Raw genomic sequence first — 24454 nt, 5'->3', positions numbered from 1 at the left:
ACATATTGTCAAAATTGGCTAATGTGTACCCACTATGTCGGGCCATGCGCACTCCCATTTGGTTGTCAGTTGCATCGTCGGGTCAGCCCTACATGCAGCTCAATATGACAATGCAAAGGACGACCCCATTCAGCGGAATGCAGCTGGTTCTGACAGATCGGGCACCGGAAAGTCTAATGTGTACTGGCCGCCCAATATATCGGCCCGTCACCCATGTGGTCGTCCATCGCATTGCTGGGTACACACATCGTTTAGTGTGCACCGAGCTTTAGGTCACCAAACTTATACAAATAAACAATATGTACAAAAAAAATGAGGAAGTCCAAATAGCACTGTACTTAGCTTAAAACGTAGAGACAATAAAATCGTGGAGAGGGGACATTGTTACTCCATAACATGCAGTAAAAAACAATATTTATCTGACTTCTGACAAAGAGGCCCAATTCTTTCAGAAAGTTCTCAGGAATCCTCCTCTGATAGATTAAAACACTTGCTCACTCATTCCAATATCAGGTGTATCAGAAAAGGCTATTGAGGACAAAAAGACCATACCCTTTTCTCATGCCCGGGAAGATGAGGAAGGCCAGGAAAACACCCCAGATGGAAGCCTGATCCAGGTAGGCAGAGGAGGTCACCGCACACCATGCCAACGCGTTTCAGATACAATCCTTTGTCTAGGTGTCGTGGTCCACAACTCGACAAAGGATCGTATCCAAAAACACATTGGTGCATTTGATCAGTGTGGTTATTATCTGTATAATTACTTTCATTTTACATTATTACACTCGTTTATTTTTATACTGTATATATTTTTATATAGCATTTCCTGATATCATTATTGTATCTATCGTATCAGAGACGCTGTTTTGATTTTATAAGCGCAGTTCCTCATCAGATGGTAGTTAATTATATAGTACACACATATTCTGCAGCACTTTGCAGAGAAAATTTTGATTATTCACATCAATCCCTGCTCCAGTGGAGCTTACAATTTATATTCCCTACAACATGGTTATACACCGGGGTTATTTCTTGGTCAGAAGCAAATTGGCCTACCAGCATGTTTTTGGAGTGTGGGAGAAATGTTGGAGGATACCAAAACAAACAAGGAGAGAACATACAATCTGCACACAGATAGAGCTTTGTTTAGGATTTTTACACAGTGAAGAAGTATTTTATTATTACTAGTATGCAGGTAAATAAAGAGTTCTCGGCACAGTAGAGATTTCTTCACTGAAAACGCAGAGGAGCAGTACAAGTTTTATTACGCTGTGCAATTTTTGTTAGCCTGAGCCTTCTATATGAATGTGCAGCCGGGTAAGTACTGCAAAATTGAGTAGGTGGGCGTGTAAGCACGCTTTGCTCTTTATGATGTGATTAGTCATCATCGGATGGGGGAGTTAATTGGCGAATAAGGGCAGGCAGCAACCATGTCTGCAGAGCCTTTCAGCTGTGTCCAGATTGCAGCAAGCGGACCTCAGCCACTACCTCCATAGGGATGCCTATTGTGATGTATAATTACGCTTCATACCAGAGGCTAAGTAAAAAAAAAAAAAAAAAATACATGACGTGTAATGGTAAAACATTAAATTAAAAAAAAGCCATAATGTCCCCTTACTTAAATCCATTAACGAAGCTCCAATGATCAGTATTTTTGGTGTAAATAATGAAATTGTAGTTGAAAAGGAGGTGACAGACATGTGCCACATTTCCATCAAGAGCAACACAGCAGAAAATGACACACAAAGAAGCTGTAACGTACACAACTGGCAGTCAAGCAAATACAGTCAGGTGCATAAATATTGGGACATTGACAGAATTTCATATTTTGTCCTCTATTCACCACCACAATGGCTTCGAAATGAAACAAACAAGATGTGCTTTAACTGCAGACTTTCAGATTTAATTTGAGGGTAATTACATCCAAATCAGGTGAACGGTGTAGGAATTACAACGGTTTCTATATGTGCCTCCCACTTTTTAAGGGGCCAAAAGTAATGGGACTATCAACTCAAAAGCTATTTCATGGACAGGTGTGGGCTATTCCCTCGTTATTTCATTATCAATTAAGCAGGTAAAAGGTCTGGAGTTGATTCTAGGTGTGACATTTGCATTTGGAATCAGTTGCTGTCGACTCTCAATATGAGATCCAAAGAGCTGTCACTATCAGTGAAGCAAGCCATCATTAGGCTGAAAAATCAAAACAAACCCATCAGAGAGATTGCAAAAACATTAGGTGTGGCCAAATCAACTGTTTGGAACATTCTTAAAAAGAAAGAATGCACCGGAGAGCTCAGCAACACCAAAAGACCCAGAAGACCACGGAAAACAACTGTGGTGGATGACAGAAGAATTATTTCCCTGGTGAAGAAAAACCCCTTCACAACAGTTGGCCAAATCAAGAACACTCTCCAGGAGGTAAGTGTATATGTGTCAAAGTCAACAATCAAGAGAAGACTTCACAAGAGTGAATATAGAGGGTTCACCACAAGATGTAAACCATTGGTGAGCCACAAAAACAGGAAGACCAGATTAGTGTTTGCCAAACAACATCTAAAACAGCCATTACAGTTCTGGAACAACATCCTATGGACAGATGAGACAAAGATCAACTTGTACCAGAGTGATGGGAAGAGAAGAGAAGGAAAGGAACTGCTCATGATCCAAAACATACCACCTCATCAGTGAAGCATGGTGGTGGTAGTGTCATGGCGTGGGCATGTATGGCTGCCAATGGAACTGGTTCCCTTGTATTTATTGATGATGTGACTGCTGACAAAAGCAGCAGAATGAATTCTGAAGTGTTTCGGGCAATATTATATGCTCATATTCAGTCAAATGTTTCAGAACCCATTGGACGGCGCTTCACAGTGCAGATGGACAATGACCCGAAGCATACTGCAAAAGCAACCAAAGAGTTTTTTAAGGCTAAAAAGTGGAATGTTATGCAATGGCCAAGTCAATCCCCTGACCTGAATCCGATTGAGCATGCATTTCACTTGATGAAGACAAAACTGAAGGGAAAATGCCCCAAGAACAAGCAGGAACTGAAGACATTTGCAGTAGAGGCCTGACAGACCATCACCAGGGATGAAACCCATCGTCTGGTGATGTCTATGCGTTCCAGACTTCAGGCTGTAGTTGCCTGCAAAGGATTTGCAACAAAGTATTAAAAGTGAAAGTTAGATTTAGGATTGTTCAGTTTGTCCCATTACTTTTGGCCCCTTAAAAAGTGGGAGGCACATATAGAAACCGTTGTAATTCCTACACCGTTCACCTGATTTGGATGTAATTACCCTCAAATTAAATCTGAAAGTCTGCAGTTAAAGCACATCTTGTTTGTTTAATTTCAAAGCTATTGTGGTGGTGAATAGAGGACAAAATATGAAAATTCTGTCAATGTCCCAATATTTATGGACCTGACTGTATAGTTGGCCATAACAATGTACCTGCCATACTTGCCTACACACCCGGAACGCTCACTAATCTCAGGTGCTGTTCCTGGCTGCAGAGAAATGCATTCAAATATCACAGAGGCTGATCCGCGTCCGCCCTAAGTCGCCAGCTTCCCAAGTAAAGTGGGCTGTCCAGGCGGCTGTTGGTGCGATTGTGCTGAATCACGTCATTGTAGCCATGCCCCGCTTTACAATGTGGGTAATCTCGTAATTGTACAGTGGGGGGCAGAGCCATGATAAAGTACTCATGAAGCAGCACCCCCCCTGCCCCTACTCACTGCCCCCTATGCTATGCCACGCCTCCCGCTGTGCTGACCTGGCTTCCCCTTTTTTGGAGGGGGCAGCCAGAATGTCAGCAAGAATGGTTTCCAATGACTATGGATGAATCGGTCAAAACAATAAGTTTAGTGGTAAAATTAAAGAAACAATGGATCAACCTGTTGATGTTCACGCATCAAACACACATGGATGATTGGCAGATAGTGTGACCAGTACAGCGAAAATTGGTAACATGGAGGACTACCAACAATATTCTGGAAGATAGTATAAAAAAAAAGAAACTACAAACAGTGATAACTTAAGTCACAGCACCACCTGCTGTCCCTCCGCTATAGCTTCTTTAGTATACTTAGCTTATAGCTTTTGCTATACTCCCAACACAACCATGTTCTATGAGTTATTGCACTAAGGGCCTGATTCAGAGAGATTTCCGCTAACCCAATGGTTAGCGCACATCTCAGATGGTGGGAGGGATGCGCATGGGCACCCCTTCGACTGCAAGTTTGCTCGCAGAGCCTCACAGCTGCAGCCTGATTGACCAGCTGCAGCCTTTAGGAGGCGGAGCGGGCATTTGCTGCAGAGACCATAGGTGGGGGGCGCAATGAGACCCCCGGCCAGCGGGACCTGTGGCCAGATGATGGTTGTTCAGTGTGTATGAACAACCATCATCTAGATATATCTGCAGATCAGTCGATCTGCAGATATATCTGTTAGGTGTGTACCCAGCTTAAATCCCGCTTATCAGTTGTCTCATTGGTCAAAATAACATAGTGAGCACTGTTGCACCTACTATAGCCGTGTCTCCATATTTGACTGGCCAGCGCATTTATTCTTGTCCAATAACTCTTGCCTTAAAAGGAGGTATTCTTGGACCGCATGCTGATTCCCTATTGCAAAACATTATCCTCAGTCACATAAGCTTTTACTGCTGGTTTTGTCACAACTATAAACTTAAATCTATGGTATTACAGATCTAGCAGGGCTGCTCATAGCAAATGACATAGGTCAGTGCCTCTGGCATAAACCATAGAGATCACTCAGTCTTCTGATGCCCCTTTCTGACAATATAATAAGTAAGAGCAATGCAACAAATGTGTGTTCTACAGTAAATAGAACACGACCAACAATATATTTGCTCATCTGCCAAACATGGAACTTTGCAGTTATCAGTTGTGGAGCACTGTACAAAACTATACCAGTAGCAGAAGTGTAAGCATAAACAATGACAAGCCTGAAGAAAACCTCAGCAAACATGAAATACTTACCAGTAGTTTAATCCTGCAGAACACTGCACACAAGCTTCAGTTAGGCTTATCTTTAATGTCACATGAAGTCGTACCTTTAGGAGTTTCCTCGTTGAGTGCCTGAAATGCTGGTATATTTGGATTCCACGTTCCTGTGATCACATAAGCTTTCTCATCACTGCTTTTCCCCATGGATTCCTAGGAAGATACAGAGCAGGAACATGGCACATTTAATGAGTCCCACTAAAAAAAAATAAAAACACATTTTGTTATCCTAACACAACATGCTGAAAGCCAGCAAATATGCAGATTGCTCTCGCTGCATTCAACCAATCGGGGGGAAAAAAAACAATATACAGATGCATCTTAATTTCTGTGCCATATGCCTGGTGTTTATTAGATGCTCCGCCACTGGCAGCGATCCCCATACTTTTGTACTTTTTCATGAATTTTGCTTATTATGCGCATTGTAGCCGCTTATGGTGTCCTAGGTACTTCGTGGTTTAAAATCAGCTGTCTCTGTGAGCGGCTTCACTGCTCCTTTCAGAGCAGTGAGATAAGTGCACATGAGTGACCTACAGATCACACATGCGCACAAGAGCCCCGGACAACCGACGGAAGGAGAGGACAGGGGCGGAGGGATCTGGGAGGATCCCTTTTTGCGCCCCGGGACTCCTACCCATAGGAAAGGAGCGGGTTGCAGGAGCACGCCATCTGAAGATGGCGAATGCTCCCGCCAATAAGGCTCCAAAAATATTGTATTTTCGGAGCTTGATGAATTCTGTCCCCATACTAGTGTTGGGGGACAGCGGACCATTCCGCCAGAGAAATGTAAGCAGGAGATATCTGTGATTCTTGATGAATGGCCCTATAACTTTAATTTCTACAATTGCAGATGAAAATGATGATGAATAGACCCCTTAGGGTTAGTATGTTCTGTCGCAAAGGCAGGGCCGAAACTAGGATATCTGTCACCCGGGTGCAAGGCAGCTATTTCGCGCCCCTCCCTTCCTGTACCTGAAGTTTGTCCTTGCTCCTCCATAAGGCAGTGCACTACTCAGACGTCCCTGGTATAGTGACTTACATTATTCCACACACACCATAATGCCAATTACACATTATGCCACACACTGTAATGCCTATTACCAAAGTGCCACTTACATATTTGCCTGACACCATTTTATACCCCACAGTAAGGCTTCTAATTACTTTAAAATTACCTGCTCATTGTCAGGGGTTTCATGCTTGTTGCCATGGGGTTTATGCCCGTAGCCAGGGCTTACATGCTCGTTGCCAGGAGTTACAAGCTCATTGCCATGGGGTTACATGCTCGTTGCCATGAGGTTTATGCTTCTTGCCATGGGGTTTCATGCTCGTTGCCAGGGGATTTCACGAGAGAAGATGCAGCTTTCAGCATCTTCTCCTGGCAGCGCCAGCATTCCCAGTGCCGGGAACGCTGTGTGCATTGCGCTGGCCTAACAGACACTAGAGGTCCAGTAGGAGCCTCTGTCTCCTCCTAGGCGGCGGCCATTTTTGGATGGCCATTTTCAGTGGAATTTGCTGAAAACGGCCATCCAAAAATGGCCGCTGCCAAGGAGACAGACAGACACTAGAGGGCCAGTAAGGACCTCTAGCATTTGTCTCCTCTTTGGCGGCGGCCATTTTTGGATGGCCGTTTTCTGAGTCTGCAGCCCCAAGCCACCTCGAGTCAGCTTCTTTTCACTCCCTGCAATCCGGCACCCGGTGCACGTGCACCCCCAGCCCCCCCCCCAGTTGCGGCCCTGGCAAAGGAACTGTTATAAAGTCACAGATTAAGCATGGCGCAGATCACTTGTATCAGACCTCTACCTTTTGCTTTTTTTTTACCCAGATTATCGACTGAGTCGAACACAGAAGCTACATGAAATGCCAGCGGCAGTATTCAGGGTACCAGTGCACTGAACTTTTGTTGCATAAGTGATACAAATAAGACACATTTTGCGAAAAATTATCTGGTGCGCCAAATAGCATTGGCAAAATTATTTGCATCACATATGTAACAAAAGTACAATGCACTGGTAACCCTGAATTTAATTTGACAAAAGGTGTACGTGGGCACATCTGTATTCAATGAAACCGCGAATGATCATCATGTACCGTGATACTATGCCAGGTTCCAGTTACCAACGTTGGATTAAGCATCATGGAAGTAGTTGAACAGCAGTGGGAGTGGCAAAAATTGACCTCTTATGATGCTTTCTGCTGCCATTTACACTTTGCAGATTTAATATAAATCATTGTTGAAACTATTTAACAATCCTGTTTAAAAAGAAACTAAAACAAGTGATTAAAATATTTTTGCCAATCCATACAACACTAGGGAGGCAAGGGTATTGTTTCCACAATTCCTTACAGATGCTGCTGCTCTTAAAGGGCCCTCTACATTTGCCCACCGATTCGTCGATTCTACAAGATCGGCATCCATCGCCAATCGCCAATCCGTGGGGGAATCATTGAAATTCTTCATGTTAATAATCTCAGATTTGCTGATCATGATCACATTTTGATCATGATCGGCAAAAGCAGTGAAATCCAGCATGTTGGGGGTTCAACATGTTGGATTTTACTGGTGCCCTGACCTCGACATCTGGGGATCAGTTCCAGACAGTAACAGGAAGTTATTTAATAACTGCACAGGTGGAACATTTCCAATGTAAGGAGTTTGCAAACCAGAACATTAATGGAACTTTAAGCAACCCTACTGTAAATGTGGTGCAATGTAATAATTACCATATCCAGAAGATGCATGTCACTATTTTTGACATTTTTGCCAGGACTGAGCAGCATCCCAAAACATCTGAGAAAAAAAAATAGACTGCATTTTATTTCTATTTATTTCATGCATTTAAACATTCGGCATCAAGCAAATTACATAGAAATGAGAGTTATCAATACCAAGGAGAGCTTATTGCAAAGGAAAAAAGTGTGAGACCAGCAAATACATATCACTCCAGGAAAAGAAAATGAAAGGGGTAATCTGCAATTAATGTGCACTGCTACAATGTACACAGTCTGAAAAAGGAAATAAATAAACGACAACATTCCTTTGCAAAGACTAGACCCGCGCCCAGTTATGGCCTAGACTTCACAAGTACATTTAGGCAAGTGCAGTATAGAACACAGAAAACTGCTCTTTTATGTACACATTACCCAAATCAGGATACGTAAGGTGCTCTATTTAACATGATCATAATAGAGCACATGGAACAACATATGAAACTCAGACAGAGCAAAGAGGGTGTGATACAAAAGGTTGATAAAAAGGTCGACACTAATTTGGTCGACATGGGAAAAAATCGGAATGAAAAACTTTTTCATGCCGATCTTCTTGTACTTGTTGACCTGCACTGTCAACAAGTACAAAAGGTTGACAAAACAAAAGGTCGACTGGTTCGAAAGGTCGACATAGAAATGGTCGACTCAAAAGCCAGTAGTGTACTGTACAAGATAACAACAACAAAACCTGTTTGTCTGAGCTTCTTTGTAAGGCCTAGACAAAGCCCAGGAAATATTTTATATAAATCTCATCTAATGGTGCCTACACACTGGGCAATTAAAGTGGACTACTGAAAATAAACGATATCGATATAGTTCAGTCATCCACTTTATCGTCCATTTTTATCACAAAAACGTTGAACGATAACGACGACGCGCGTTCCCGCGGGTCGTTCGTCATCATCGTTCATCGGGTTAACATGCAGGCCAACCTGACGATGTCGTCAGGTTGCTGCATGTTGGGGAATGGGGGAAGAGAGCCCGGCGCTGAATGATATCGTTAATGATACTGTTCAGCGGGTGTGCTCAATGTCATGAACGACATTGAGCACACCCTGCCGGGGACACACTAGACGATATCGCTCAGGGAGCATATCATGTAGTGTGTACGCACCATTAGTAGTTTGTGAGGGAAAGTGATAAGTTTGGGGGAAAAATAGAACAGATGAGGTCAGCCGGCTGTTCGTCACAGTGCAACAACAGCCTTGTCTCTTGGAGATGTAATGACACCTTTAATACCGTCTTAAAAATACTGTACCATAAGATCATCTGTCGGAGATCTTCGTCTGCTAGAACACATGCATTACATGAAGAAGAAAAAAAGACTATGCCGCTATCTGAGCTTCTGTGAGGCATTAATATTAATATGGTAAAAACCAGGGTTAAAAGGTAGATGGATAAAGTAAGAACTAAGCTAGCACAACTGAAAACGCTGCCACTTTCAAGTGAGCACTTAGAGAATCGCCAAAATAATGAGAAAATTTACAGATTCGCAGCAACACAGGCACATATTAAACGGAAAGACGATAACAAGTGTTTTAAAGCATTTTATACTTTTTTTTTTCTCTCTCTCATTTGCACAATGTGGAACAGGAAATGCACATAATATAATTGGGGTGAGGAGGAGATCAAGGACAAGCGAGCTGACAAGATGATTGCTCTAGCTCCCCTGGTTGAAACTTTAACCAGATGAGATAGTTGGGAACAGAGGCCTCATTAGAAAGGAGCAAAGAAAAGTGTCACAGGCCTGGAGCTGTTGTGTGTTTGAGGGATGAGCACATGAACTACATTCACAGGCCAAGGATCAGACATCAGGAGAAGAGACATTCTAAAAACTGAACAGGTCCAACAGCATTAGGAACGACAGGTTACATTGCATACATATATTAATTCACATTATTTAACCATGTTTCCTTGACTGGAATGAAATCTATTACCTTACAACTGCTTTCAACCTTCTCTTACCAAGTACCAGTTTATATCAGGCTTAAGCAACCTGCGTCTCTCTAACCAAAGTGGAACTTCATGTCCTACTATGTACGTTCAGCCTAGCATGATGGGATTTGTAGTTCTGCAACAGTTGGGAAGACAAAAGATGGTCTCTCTCGGCTTTCTGTACATAAATGTCTACCAACTAATAGTTTAGGTCTGTTCATTTATAAATGAAACACTTTAAAATGTCTCTGTATTACTCTCTCAGAGACCTGTACCTTTATGCATTAACTACTCCTGTAAGCACACCTCCCAACATTTAAAAATCAATTATTGGGGCACCTTTGCCTTGGATTCGTGCGCACAAAGCCACGCCCACCGATGTATGACTTTTTGGGGTGTGAATGCGTGCCTCCAGCCTATCACAGCACAGTGCGTACGACATACGTATGAGCGCTGCTACACTAGGCAGTGCAGTGGTGTCAGTGTCCCCCCCTCCCCCAACCTCCTACCTGCGGGACACTGCAACCTGCAGGTGGGACAGCGGGCCACTGCCCGAAAACCGGGACAGTTGGGAGGTATTCTGTATGTTTTATGTGCTCCTGGTGGAACATGTGTCGCAATCTATGATTTACCAATAGTGAGAGAAGCTATCATTTTCTAGGATGCAACATAGAAATGATAGCTAGGATCTGATTGGGTACTATGTGCCATTTTTGATTTTAAAAGCTTTAGTAAATATATTCCTAAGTTCTTTTTAATATGCCTCCACAAGTCCACATAGGGGAGTCTGGCAGACTCTGCCAAGGTTTACTTCCACAACTATTGCTAGCTACTCACTATGCGATGTGTATACCCAGCGATGGAACAAAGCGATTTAATACATTGCACGTGCCATACACACTACATGATCCTGTGTACAATACAGGTTGAGTCTCCCATATCCAAAATGCTTGGGACCGGGGGTATTTTGGATATCGGAATATTCCGTATTTTGGAATATTTGTATACCATAATGAAAAATCTAGCGAATGGGACCCAAATCTAAACACAGAATGTATTTATGTGTTATATACACCATATACACACAGCCTGCAGGTCATTTTATACTATATTTTCAATAATTTTGTGGCTCAAAGAAAGTTTGTGTACATACATGAAATTAATTTATGTTTCATATACACCTCATACAGAAAGCCTTAAGGCAATTTTATACTTTATTTTTAACATTTTGTGCCTTAAACAAAGTTTTTATTATCTCAGTCATGCTAAAAATATTCCGTATTTTGGATATTTGGTTATGGGAGACTCAGCCTGTATATATTGTTACATGCTGCATGTAGCAGCACTGCGTCGTTCATTGCATCGTCCAATCTGCTGTGCAGAACCGCATACGATAAACCATACGTTATATCATTCTGATCCGCGACGGAACGTTATATCGTGCAACGAATCGTATAGTGTATATACCCAGCCTAACTCTGCAACTCTGGCAGTTAAAGTCTCCTCAAGATCAACTAATACATTAACTTGATGGACTTGTGTGTTTAAAAACCGTCAATTTTAGCATCAATTAAAAAAAAAGAAAAAAAAATAGAAAATAAGTGGCTAAGTTTGACATAAACCATCGTGGGCGAAGGGAATTCTGCATACTCTAAGAGCTGGGTTTCTCCCCTACATTTGCACGTAGTCAACAGGTTGACAACCAACATGTCGACACACATATAAGTCAACAGCATTAAAATGTCAGCATGTTCACAATGACTGGGGCAAAAATACAAAACTGGCCATATCCAGGATGAAGCAGGCAGCCGGCTCCTCCCATAAACTACTTTCCCGCATTTCCGTAAAATTACTAGAAATATATACAGAAATGCTGAAATTGAATAGGCTAAAAAACAAACAGATTACGTATATCTAAGGTGCTTTAACAGAGAAACTACCTTTACCAGGAAAGCAGGGTGATCCCATAATATAGACAGAAGCTTAAAAATAGCCACAGCAAAATATATATAAAACCGTATCTAGATAAAGCAGGAGTCTCATATAACAAACATATAACCAAATAAAATATAATAATCACAAATTAAATTACATACAAATATGTCATAAAAAGGATATACATAAGAATACTATAAAGTACTAGGCAATTACAGAAGAATCTTCAAATATATTATGGCAGGTCATATCTTACTAACAACTTGCATATAACAACTGGTAAGGCAAAATAATAGATTCATGCAGATCAGTGCGGCCAAGCTTCGGCCCCCCGTGAAAATGTAACATAATGAGCAGTCAGTCCCGTTCCAGCATGCCCGAAAACCGACAGGAAACTACAAAATTTAACAGCAGGAAGTCCTGGAACCATGACAGACCCCACAGAGCTAAAGAGCTAAACATCTGAACTTGGCCAATGCAGAGAGAACAATAGTCATATGGAACAGATTTTCCTCAAATGGAGTGTGAACTGCAGGATCAAAAAATGGAGATTCAGACATCTCAGTCTCCTCCCGAAGAGTTGCCAAGGGATACAGCAGGAAGCAAGAATATTCATTTGTAAATTCCCAACTTTGCTGATAAGTCTCTGAGCAGAGATCTGTTGTATAGCTTGCAGGATATGTTGTAGAGAAGCCTCCATGTTTGTTTTGTACAGGTGTGATGATAGCAAAAATCAGCAAGGACTGGGTATAGGAGCTGTGTAATGGAGGCTGGGGTGGGGCCCAAACAAGAATTATACGACCAAGGATTACAGTGTGGGCAATATTGCAGAGAAACTGCCCCTCCACATGTAACCAGGATCCAGCAACCTTAGTGAAGCAGGTCAGGGACTGTAAACAGCCTCCTCACCAAAAATGGGCGCAGGACAGACTGACAGCTTGGTATGTCAGTAAGGAGCCAGAGCATCCACCCGCAGCCACGACCTTCGGACCATACACAAACACCAGACAGTGAGGACCGCCACGGACCAGACAGCACAGGAGTGCCAGGCAGAGCCGTAACTAGACTTTTTGGTGCTCTGTGCCAGAAAGAGCATTGGCGCCCCCCTCATTTTTCGAAGGGACATAATGCACCCAAAAAAGGGGAATGGTCTCATGGGGAAGGGCCAGGGAAGAGATAGGGGAAGCCAGGAGATGCTGGGGATGAAATAAGAGGAAGCTACAAGTGAGAATGATAATAAACAGAAATTTGACAGGCCCAAACAGCGCCCCCTGACCTGTGGTGCCCTGCGCGATGGCACCGGCCGTACTACCCTAGCTGCGGCCCTGGTGCCAGGAACAGCGCAAAGAGAGACACTGCCAGGACCTCAGCTAGGCCAGGATATTGTCTTCAGCGTCGGAGCCGGTAGGTATAATTAGCAGGCACGCAGGGGGGGCAAAACTACCACCGAATGTGCAGTGATATGTAATGCACCATGGTTCAAGTTTCATCCCAATACCACCAGGGGAACAGGATAAAACACGGATATTTAGCAGGAGCTCATGCAACCAGCTGCCTGCTCCAACCAGAGCCAAGCCACGCCCCCGGCACTCCATCCTCTTGGTCCTCATCTCCAGTGCCATCCCCATTGACAATTAGCGATCCTTTCTGTCCGCCTCCTTCCCAGGCCACTGGGTCATTGAGTACCATAGTTAATAGATGTCACTCTCTACATTATCTTTATAGCTCACCATTTCATATTTTCCCCTTATCTGGTTTGTTTTAACCTTGTAAAATTGCAAGGACTGTGTATATTTTTTTTGACATTTTCCCTGTACAGCGTTACACTTGCTGACACCGTATAAAACATAATAAAATATGGATTAGGAAACTCATAGCACGGTTTCCTTAGTTATAACATAATACCCCCCATAAGCAGAATTAACTACAATTGTTAAACAGTTATAATGCATCTACCTGAACGTTCACAGGCAACCTTACGTCAACAAAGCCTCGATTACGGTGTACAAAGAAAACCCACTGAATACAGTGTTCTGTGTTCTGCTAGACAACACTAACAAAAGCTGCAGTGAAGCAAAACTTCAATAGTTAACATTTAATTAGCAATATTAAAATAATAACAGGGTTATCACATGAAAGGATTAGAAGCAGTGAGCGCAGGTTGTCGTGAATGGTGACATAGGCTGTGTGAGACTGGTGCCAAGTACACACATAGGACCATTATAATAAGTATTATTATATAGATAGGACATAAGGAACCGCCTAGAAATGTAGTCAAGCAAATATAACAAAATAATGTACAGTACAATACCAACACTGTGGGCCACCTTTCCTCACACTGACACAAGCGTTATGTAGTCGGCACCCTGGCGCACAGGATGTCAGAGCTGGAATACAGACAGCAGTCAGAATCCCGGCTGCAAAATCCCGATGGCTGGGATCCAGACTGTATTAGGTTTAGGGTTAGGTACTAGGGGGAGGGTTAGTGCAAGGCTGCGGAAAGGGCGGGTTAGGGTTATTCTGCATATACACGGGACGATTTTCCTGAACGATATGAATGATAACGATATCGTCCAACGATAAATCGTTCATTTTTATGCAGTGAACGATCGACCAACGATGTGCGTTCCCACATGAACGATAACGATATCTATGGTGGACCGTACATGCAGGCCAACTTGGACGATTTTGTCACTGACATATCAGACATTTATCAGTGTGAAAACCCAAAATCGTTTGCCCTGCACTACAGAAAGTTGGAGGGAAATCCATCAGTGATATCTTTGGTTGTGCAGGTTGTACCGTGTGTATGTAGCATAAGACTACAGCAAAGGTGGGTAAGGGTTACAATACTTACCTCTTATGCGTCGAGATTTCCAACCTTCCGAATTATGCTGCCGGGATTCTGACCGCCGGCATTATCAGTGCCCAACCTGACATCAGCATAATGGCTGACAATCCAGTGGGCAGGAGGGTGAGGTGACTTTTATTGATGACATTCTCATAAGAGTTACATTGACATAAGTAATGCTTTATTCCAATTCATGTTAATTTACAGTACCTTGACATCTGTATGCATAAACTCATGTTGAACTGTACATCGCAGCTGCAGTTTCCATGACAAAGATGAAGAAATAATTGCAGATAAAACAGCTATTTAAGCCTTCTTAAATACACCTAATGCAGATACACAATGGAAGCAGCTATTTTGTGAGCAAAATTAACAACTATGAGAATGCAGTTCTTTAATTCACTAGGAACCCGTGCCACTACTGAAGCATCATAGTGAATTGAGAGGCTCCGTTCTCACGAATATGGTTCAACCTATAAAATGGCTGCCACCGCTGTGTAGATGACGAGCACAGCCTAATTCAGCATGTACAACCAAAGGGTTAAATAACAAAACAAATATTTTTTCTAATTTACGGTCTGTTAAATCTAAGAGGATCTTCTTCATTGTTTTTTCATTCAGAGGTCTTTATTCCTAAAATACTTGGCTGCCTTGGAACACCAAGCCTGATCCAGAGCAAATTTATCACAATTTAAATACATTAGAATTTACAAAATAGGGTCCACTTCAAGGCATTACAGAAATGCTCATTACAGACTGAAGGAAAATGCAGGAAATGCTAAGGTTAATTGTGAAGTTTAATCTAGTATATGCTATTCCCATGCAATTGTGCTTGCATTTCGAGCAATTGGGTGAGGGTTTAAGGGGGGCTTTTAAATTAACACAGTTGAAATCTAAATGGCAATTGGATGTCTTCTGTGGCTGGAGTTAGCAGAAGGAGAATGAAAACACCTGTCGATTTACAATGCATTTTATACGGATTATATGGATCTCTTTAATGCTAATTCTTCTTTCCAACAATGAAGAAAAGACGAGAACCTTCAGTTTATGATGAGAAAGGGAACATAAAAAAAAAAAAAATTAACAGTCTTGTTGTTCATCAGTTAAAACAGAAGCATCATCTACACACAGTGGTGGCAGCCATTTTGCAGACTGAAACATCGTTCATCAGAGGGGTTGGATATGGGATCCAGACGGTCAGGACTCTGACAGTCAGAATTTCAACAGCTTTCTGTAAATATTATAACCCTTACCCTAACCCTCCCCCTATGACAGCCTACCCGCAGTGTAACCCTAACCCTCCCCGTCCACCGCCTAACACTAACCATCCTGTCACACAGCCTAACCCTAACCCCTCTGTCACGCAGCCCAATTCTAACCCTTGCCTCCCGCAGCCAAACCCTAACACTCCCTTCCCGGAGCCTAAACCTCCCACAGCCTAACCCTAAGTCTCCCCCTGACCCTAATACTTACCTCCATAATCTGCCGCTACTGTGACAGTCGGCATCCTGACTGTCAGGACGCTGACATCATCCCCATGAGGGTGTAGCCTCTCCATAGACCAGGAGCGGAGATTAGCCAGGTTCTTGGTAGCCCAAAATCACTATTCTGTGCTAGGGGTGGAACTTGCTCCTTCCTCTATCTAGCACGCAGTCTAGGCCTCTATCACTCTGCTCACATTACAATCACTGCCCCATTAATATGCACCCGATCTCACACACTTACATTAGTACAGAGGTCACCGCATCCCACAAGCGAACTCAACATTCCCAATCTGATTGGCTACTAGATGTTCTATTCTTGCCCACTTCAAATGGACAACACCCCATGAATAGTAATTGACCACTGAATGTCCTAAAAAATCCCCTTAATAAATACTACAGTATATGAAATAGCAGTTAGATTATTAGACTTTCTGTTTTGCAAATCTAAAATTAATGGACCACTAAATGACAGCCCTGGAGCATTATAACAACATCCTGATTCCCGAGAGCATGAAGCTTTAAATTAGAGATGAGCGGGTTCGGATTTACTCGGTTCTCAAAACGGCATTTTATTGGCTATTAGCTATCACGTGTTTTGGATAGCCAATGAAATAAATCCGAACTATTCCGAACTCGTGGTAATGTGGCTTTAAGAACAGAGTAAATCCAAACCCGCTTATCCCTACTTTAAATAGACATGCAGCATCAACCTCTCAGTACAGGAACTAGAAAATGGGTGGCCATGCCAAGCTTACTCATGAAGCTGAAGATGCCCCTGTGCTTGAAGGGACGTAAATCCAGCAGGGCTTCATGTCAAAGCCCTGCACAGGCTTTAGTGCTCTATCATAATACATTCTCTTTTCATCAATAGACAACAATAAAACTAGCAGACAAACGATTATTGAAAATGTTAGAATATATCAGAATAAATTAAATAAAGATAACTTTTGAAACAAAAGATTCAAAAACATGGGGGTTTTGTGCAAAAATAACTTGGCTAATTTAGGGTTCCTATCTCTATCCAGAAATGGGTCAGGTCAGAGTGTCATTTAGAGTGAGTCTCTAATACCACCGCTGTGTATCAACTGATATTTAAGTAAATAGGTTACCCTGTTCGCAACTGTTCTGAAATGGAATCAATATTAATCTGGGCTCCTGACCAAAAATGCTTTGTAAAACCTTGATTCAATTAGTCAAGATGCTGTATAAATACTGTGTCACATTGGAGATCATTTACATAAATGCAAACACTGCATTTGACAGTGACAATTAAGACCTCAGCTTACCCTACCCTTACATCTCCCACAAAATACAAACTCAAACTGAATAAAGCAAATATTGTTCTTGTAGTTTATAGTAGTATTTTTATTATCATAATTCAGTGTTTAAAACTTGTTGTAGATGTACTGAGTGAAATAGAGAAGGGGAGTTCAACGGTTGCAGCGAATACAGTTAAGCTAGAATAGCATGGAAAAAGCAGAATGTTATATATATATATATTTTTTTTATATTTATATATATTTAGGGTGTGCACCGGCCACTTTTCGTGTTTTGGTTTTGGTTCTGGATCTTTCTTCGTGTTTTGGATCTGGATTGGTTTTGGGCTCTGGGTTTTGTGTTTTGGATCTGTAGTTTTTTTTAAAAAGCATAAAAACAGCTAAAATCACATAATTTGTGGGTTTTTCTGCTCCTATGCTATTATTAACCTCAATAACCTTAATTTCCACTAATTTCCAGTCTATTCTGAACACCTCACAATAGTGTTTTTATGTCCAAAAGGTTGCACCGAGGTAGCTGGATGACTATGCTAAGCGACACGAGTGGGCGGCACAAACACGTGGCCCATCTAGGAGTGGCACTGCAGTGGCAGACAGGATGGCAGTTTGAAAAACTAGGCCCCAAACAGTAGATAATGCAAAGAAAAAAAAGAGGTGCAAGATGGAATTGTCCTTGGGCCCTCCCACCCTCCCTTATGTTGTATAAACAGGACATTCACACTTTAACAAACCAATCATTTCAGCGCCAGGGTCTGCCACACGACTGTGGCTGAAATGATTGGTTCGTTTGGGCCCCCACAAAACAAGCTGGCAATTAATCTGTCCCTGCACAAACTGGCTCTATGGAGGCAAGATGTCGTCCTCATCCACCGATTCCTCACCCTCTTCAGTGTTGTGTACATCCTCATCCTCACAGAGTATTAACTCGTCCCCTCTGGAATCCACCACCACAGGTCCCTCTGTACATTCTGGAGGCACGTCTCCCTGGAAGAGTTGATAATTCATTTTTATGAACATCATCTTCTCCACATTTTGTGGAAGCAACCTCCTACGCCTTTCGCTGACAAGGTTCCTGGCTACACTAAACACTCTTTCGCAGTACACACTGGAGGGGGACAACTCAGGTAAAATAGAGCCACTTTGTACAGGGGCCTCCAAATTGCCTCTTTTTCCTGCCAGTACATGTACGGACTGTCTGACATGCCTACTTGGATGCTGTCACCGATGTAATCCTTTAACAGACAGACGCACGCTTGTCGCTGCTGCTTTGAGGATGCAGGTGCGGCTACAGCCCACACATTTCACAAAGACAGCAAAAAAAGGAAGAATTTCTTTATTGTTTGTGGAGCGCACTTTGAGGGTTACACCACCCTTTAACAGATAGACGCACACTTGTCGCTGCTGCTTTGAGGATGCAGGTGCGGCTACAGCCCACACATTTCACAAAGACAGCAAAAAAAGGAAGAATTTCTTTATTGTTTGTGGAGCGCACTTTGAGGGTTACACCACCCTTTAACAGATAGACGCACACTTGTCGCTGCTGCTTTGAGGATGCAGGTGGAATCTAGACGGGATTTGGAACCGGGGTCACACTACCTCCATCAATTGTCTAAATTCCACTGCACTAATGGCGGATACCGGACGCACGTCTAACACCAACATAGCAGTCAAGGCCTCAGTTATACGTTTTGCTTCAGGATGACTGCTGTCGTACTTCATCCTCCTCGCTAGGGACTGTTGGAGGGTCAATTGTTTAGTAAAAGTAGTGGTGTTCCTACTTCCTCTCTGGGATGATGAACAACTCCCAGCAGCAGCAACAGCACTAGGAGGAAGTGGTTCTTGATCTTTCCCTATTTTATTTTTATCGGAGAAAGTTTGGTCCTCCATTTATGTTATATTGATATATACGTGCGGCTAAGGTGCACACAAGCACAGAAAATAATTTTTTTATTTTTGCTGGAGAGTAGTGCACTTTGTGGGTTACACCACCCTTTAAGAAATGAGCCAGCTGGCCCTTTACTTAAGGGACACAGGCGCACGCTTGGCGCTGCTCCTTTGTTGATGCACGTGCAGCTACAGCCCACACAATTCACAAACACAGAAAATATTTTTTTATTTTGTTTGGAGTGCCCTTTGGGGGTTACAGCACCCTTTAGCGGTCAATCCAGCCGGCCCTTTATTTATGGGACACAGGCGCACGCTTGGCACTACTTTGTTGATGCATGTGCGGCTACTGCGCACACAATTCACAAACACAAAAAAATATATATTTTTATTTTGTTTAGAGTGCCCTTTGGGGGTTACAGCACCCTTTAATGGACAAGCTAGCCGGCCTTTTACTTATGGGACACACAGGCGCACGCTTGGCTCCTTTGTTGATGCACGTGCAGCCACAGTGCACACAATTCACAAACACAGAAAAAATATATATTTTTTTTGCACTTGAGGGGAGCACCCCTGATGGACAGAGCACCCCCTGGACAACACTACAGCACCCCTTTAGGACTGGGACACTGCACAGGACTTTGGAGTGGACACAGCCCCTATGGACAACTGACTGCACAACACAGTCCAGCCAGCCCCTATGGACTTTGAAGTAGTGGACACAGCCCCTATGGACAACAGCAGCACAGCGCAGCACAGCACAGCACAACACTACACTGCACTGCACTACACTACACAGCCCAGAAAGCCCTAACTCCCACCCTCCCTCTTCACTGTCCACAACAGAGTGAGAAAATGGCGCCGACGCGGGTACCTTATATAGGATCCAAAACCCGCGAGACCCGGAAAGCGGGAAGATGACGTTTTGCCTCGATTTCAGATCCGAGTCAGGCGGGAAAAGTCGAGCCTGAGTCAGGCGGGAAAAGTCGAGCCTGACTCGGATCGGCGTCGGATCGGGGGGGTTCGGATTTCAGAAATCCGAACCATACACACACACACACACTCCCAATGATCAGCGTTATAAGGCAGGTGCCCTCCAGAAGAGACAATGACAATTGCCTCCAAATATAAATCCAATTTGGTGGCTAACCAGAATATAAAACACTACACAGGTCTGAGAATAAATTTCCGACATTTCGGAGCCATTTAATGCCCCATCATCAAGGTCCATAATAAATAAATATATATATATATATATATATATATATACACACACATACACTATATATTAGAGATATATATATTTATACACACATATAAATATATATATTATACATACACACACATATATATATTGTACGTATATATATATATTTTGTAAACTGGCTTTTGCAATAAACATGAGGTCCGTAGTGCATATTACGGCAAGAAAACCTTTTCAGATAGTAACCTACACTAATATTTTCTCATTTTAACATTGGACTCTTGATCTATGTGGTTCTCAAATGCAAGTTATATTGGTAGGAACCATGTTGGTCTGATCAAAAACACCTACTGATAGATGGTGCTAGTTCATAAAGACAACTTAAAAAAAGAAAAAAATGACAAGAGTGGCTGGTACACACTCCTTAATTGCCAAATATATTTATATAAAACATGTGGTGCTCCCATTACTAGATGCTGATTACCACATTTGTATGATTTACTAGACAAGACCACCACCTGCTGGAATGCCAACAAATATGCCTGTGCCTTGCAGCAGTAACTAAACAGTAACGTAATCTATGACAATACCTAGAACATATGAGCAAATTGTGACACTGATATGGTCCAAAGCTAAAATAGAAACAGTCTGTTTACAATTTTAGATGTAAAACATACATTTACACATGCACACAGTACTTGAGATAACGAGTGCAAACTATAATTCTCCTATCAGTCATATAGGGGTATTCAATATGGGTGCGATAACATCTTTTTTGCGTTAATATCACACTTTTTAGCGTTTTTGCATTAATATCACTTGTTTTAGTTTTACACCGTATTCAATTTCAAAGACTTATCGCAGTTTTGAAAAGTCTTTGATAAAAAACGGTGATAACTTTTCACCATTGAATAGGTGTTGAAAAAAAGTGCAGAATTGGGGTTTAGGGGTGCAGGCTTAAAAAAAATAGCCTGCACCCCTGAGATTGACATTTAAAAAAGAACTGTGTCAAAAAAAGTTTAAAAAAAAAATAGTGACACCCCAAAAAATTAATTTAAAAATTGGGATGCAGAAAAAAATAATGGGAAAAAATTGTTAAACAATAGGGAAATAGGTTCAGGGCTATTTTGCAAGTATGCGGAAGATGTTTTCTAGAATAGAATTATAGCGGCAGGTGCACAAATGCAGAATTTTTAAAGAATTACTTTAGGGACTTAAAAATATGCTAGTACCCATTTTCATGTACCCCAAATTTGATGGGATCACTTAAAAAAACGAAAAAAATAACCTAAGTGCTCTTCTGCATCACTTCTTCAATGTCGGAAAAAAAAACACCTGCTGCGGCTATTTAAATCCCCGACTTTCAATTTCAATTAAAGGCTCAAACGGGGGTACCCATGTTTTTACAACTTTAGGGGGGTCTTACAATTATTTTAAGGAAAAATTCGTAACTTTACGCAAATCCAACTTCGGAGTTTCCCGTTTTCGTTAATTTTATTTTGAATACGGGGATAAGCGGGAGCGCGCACCATACCTTTACGCAGAAAAAAACTCAGATATGAAACGTTAACTTTGCCAGGGAAGTTAACCTTTCATATTGAATACCCCTCTAAATAGACAAAACTTTGATTTTTAATCACCGTAAAATCTCTTCTTTGGAGTCCATCTGGGGGATGCCATTACTTCTGGGTTATGCATAGTGAGGTGTGGAGTCGGGCACCAGAACCTCAGTCTATGTTTAACAAAGCCAGAGAAAGACCCACGGAAGAACTGAGAAACCAACAGGTAACTAGTATGCCACCAAACAAGGGAGGGGTGGTGGTATCCCCCAGACAGACACCAAGGTAGAGAGTTTACCATGAGTGAAAATCGAATTTACTTTTTCATCAATCTGGGGATGCCACTACTTCTGGGATATACCAAAGCAAGCCAATAAGGGGGGGGGGGGTCACAACCGCCTGCTCAAAGAAGTAACCGCCCAACACTGGTGTAAAAATGTGTACAGATGACCATGTAACTGCTTTGCACAACTGCTCAACCGAGGCACAATGCCGCACAGCCCAAGAGGCTCCGACAGCATGAGTCGCGTGGGCCCAAGCTGAGGCCAGAACAGTCACATTTGAGGACAAATATGCCTGCCGAATGGCAGAAGTGACCCATCTAGCGATGGTGCATCAGTCAACACCAACAGAGAATCCGAACGCCTTAAAGACGCAGTACGCTCCAAGTAAATGCGTAACGCAAGTACCACATCCAACAGTGCTCAAGAAGAAGCTTCACTAGTCACGGAATCCTGGCAAAAAGCTGGAAGGACAATATGGTGGTTAATGTGGAAAACCGATAACACTTTTGGAAGAAAGGAAGGTTTAGTGATACCACTTTTGGAAGAAAGGAAGGTTTAGTGCATAATACTACCCTATCCCCATGAAAAATGAGAAGCGGAGATTTAATAGAAAGAGCCGGTAACTCAGATACCCTTCTGGCTGAGGCAATGGCCAAAAGGAAAACAACCTTCAAAATGAGATATTGCAATTCTACAGATTTTAAAGGTTCAAACGGTGCCTTTTGATGTACCTCCAAAACTAAATTCAAGTCCCAAGGAGGAACCAGCAGGACATAAGGAGGCAGTATGCGAAGAACCCCCTGCAAGAAAGTCTGAACTTAAGGAATGGAGGCCAATTCCCCCTGAAACAGGATCGATAGGGCCGAAATTTGTCCCTTAAGAGAGGACAATCTAAGACCCATAACTAAAACCTATTGCAGAAAACACGAGACGAGATACTCTGAACCTTTCAAGTTTGAACTTGTTACATTCACATCAAAAAATACATATCTTCCATATCTGATGATAAATCTGGGAAGTGACTGGTTTGCGAGCCTGTATCATGGTTTTCACAACAGAATCTAAAAACCCTCTGGCCCTCAAGATACTGAATTAAAGAACCATGTCGACAAAGCCAAGCGAGGAAAATCGGGGTGGCGACATGGTGGTGGTGTAATTCCTATTGCCCTGGATGCACACTGTGGCGACTTAAAAAGTCTGCCTCCCTGTTGTCCACCCCTGAAATGTAAATTGCAGAAAGAGCTGGAACCCAATTTTCTGCCCAATGAAGGATGTGAAAAACCTCCCTCATTGCTTGCCAGCTGTGTGTTTGCCACCCTGCTTGTTTATATAAGCAACTGCCGTGGCATTGTCTGATTGGATTTGCACTGGTAGGCTCCTTAGATGGAACTGAGCCTGAACCAATGCATACCGAAACGCCCTTAACTCCAGTATATTTATGGAAAGAAAAGCATCCTGTATGGATTAAAGACCCTGTAGGTACCTGTCTCGAACCACCGCCCTGCAGCCTGTTAGGCTGGCATCTGTGGTGACATTGATCCAATTTATTACAGACAATTGGCAACCCCTGTTCAGATTTGCATCCTGTAGCCACCATAGAAGTGACTGTCAGGTCTAAAGAGATAATCTGAACATCTGCCTGTTTAATCGAGGGTCTGGCTTCACCCATTGATGAAGCACCCTGTTTTGCAGTGGACGGGCATGAAATCTGGCGAGAGTAACGGCTTTGAATGAAGCCACCATTCTTCCCAGTAGCTGCATAGCCCTGAGGATTGAGATAGGAGACGTCTGTAAAATGGTCTTTATCTTGGATTGAAGATCATGAATCTTTGCCTGTGGAAGAAACATTGTGACACTGGGTATCGAAGAGAAGACCCAAAAATACCATCCTCTTAAATGGAATTAATTTTGACTTGGGAAAATTGATGATCCATCCGAATCTCTGGAGCATACCTAAGGTATTTGAAAAGGTTGTTGCAATAGGGCTATTGAGGGTGCTTCTAGCAACAAATCGTACAGATAAGCGAACACATTTATCCCCCCACTCCTGAGTAGAGAGATCATGTGCCATAGCCTTTGTAAAGATTCTGGGAGTGGTGCCCAATCCGAATGACAGAGCCTGGAACTGAAAATGCAGATACCCTACTGCAAACCGCAGAAGATGTTGATGACCCCTCCATATAGGAATATGGAGGTAGGCATCCTTGATATCTATGGAGGCCAGAAATTCCTCTTCCCCCATGGAACAA

The 24454-nt window shown here is 42.5% G+C and overlaps 1 protein-coding gene across 2 annotated transcripts in view; it reads right to left on the bottom strand.

Moving 5' to 3' along the window:
• RABGAP1L (RAB GTPase activating protein 1 like) overlaps window positions 1-24454 on the bottom strand; it is a 427010-nt gene that overhangs the window by 323619 nt on the left and 78937 nt on the right. For both annotated transcript variants that reach the window (XM_088479336.1, XM_088479337.1), the window contains exons 8-9: window positions 7748-7814; window positions 5074-5176 (exon numbers count right to left, since the gene is read on the bottom strand). In XM_088479336.1, the coding sequence (XP_088335462.1) occupies window positions 5074-5176; window positions 7748-7814 (170 nt within the window). The remainder of the gene's footprint in view (window positions 1-5073; window positions 5177-7747; window positions 7815-24454) is intronic.

The sequence above is a fragment of the Taudactylus pleione genome, unplaced genomic scaffold (genome assembly GCF_031769625.1).
Source record: "Taudactylus pleione unplaced genomic scaffold, aTauple2 ptg000230l, whole genome shotgun sequence".
NCBI classification, from domain to species: domain Eukaryota; kingdom Metazoa; phylum Chordata; class Amphibia; order Anura; family Myobatrachidae; genus Taudactylus; species Taudactylus pleione.
Note: the sequence above shows the minus strand (reverse complement) of the source record. Positions and strands in the feature narration are given on the sequence as shown.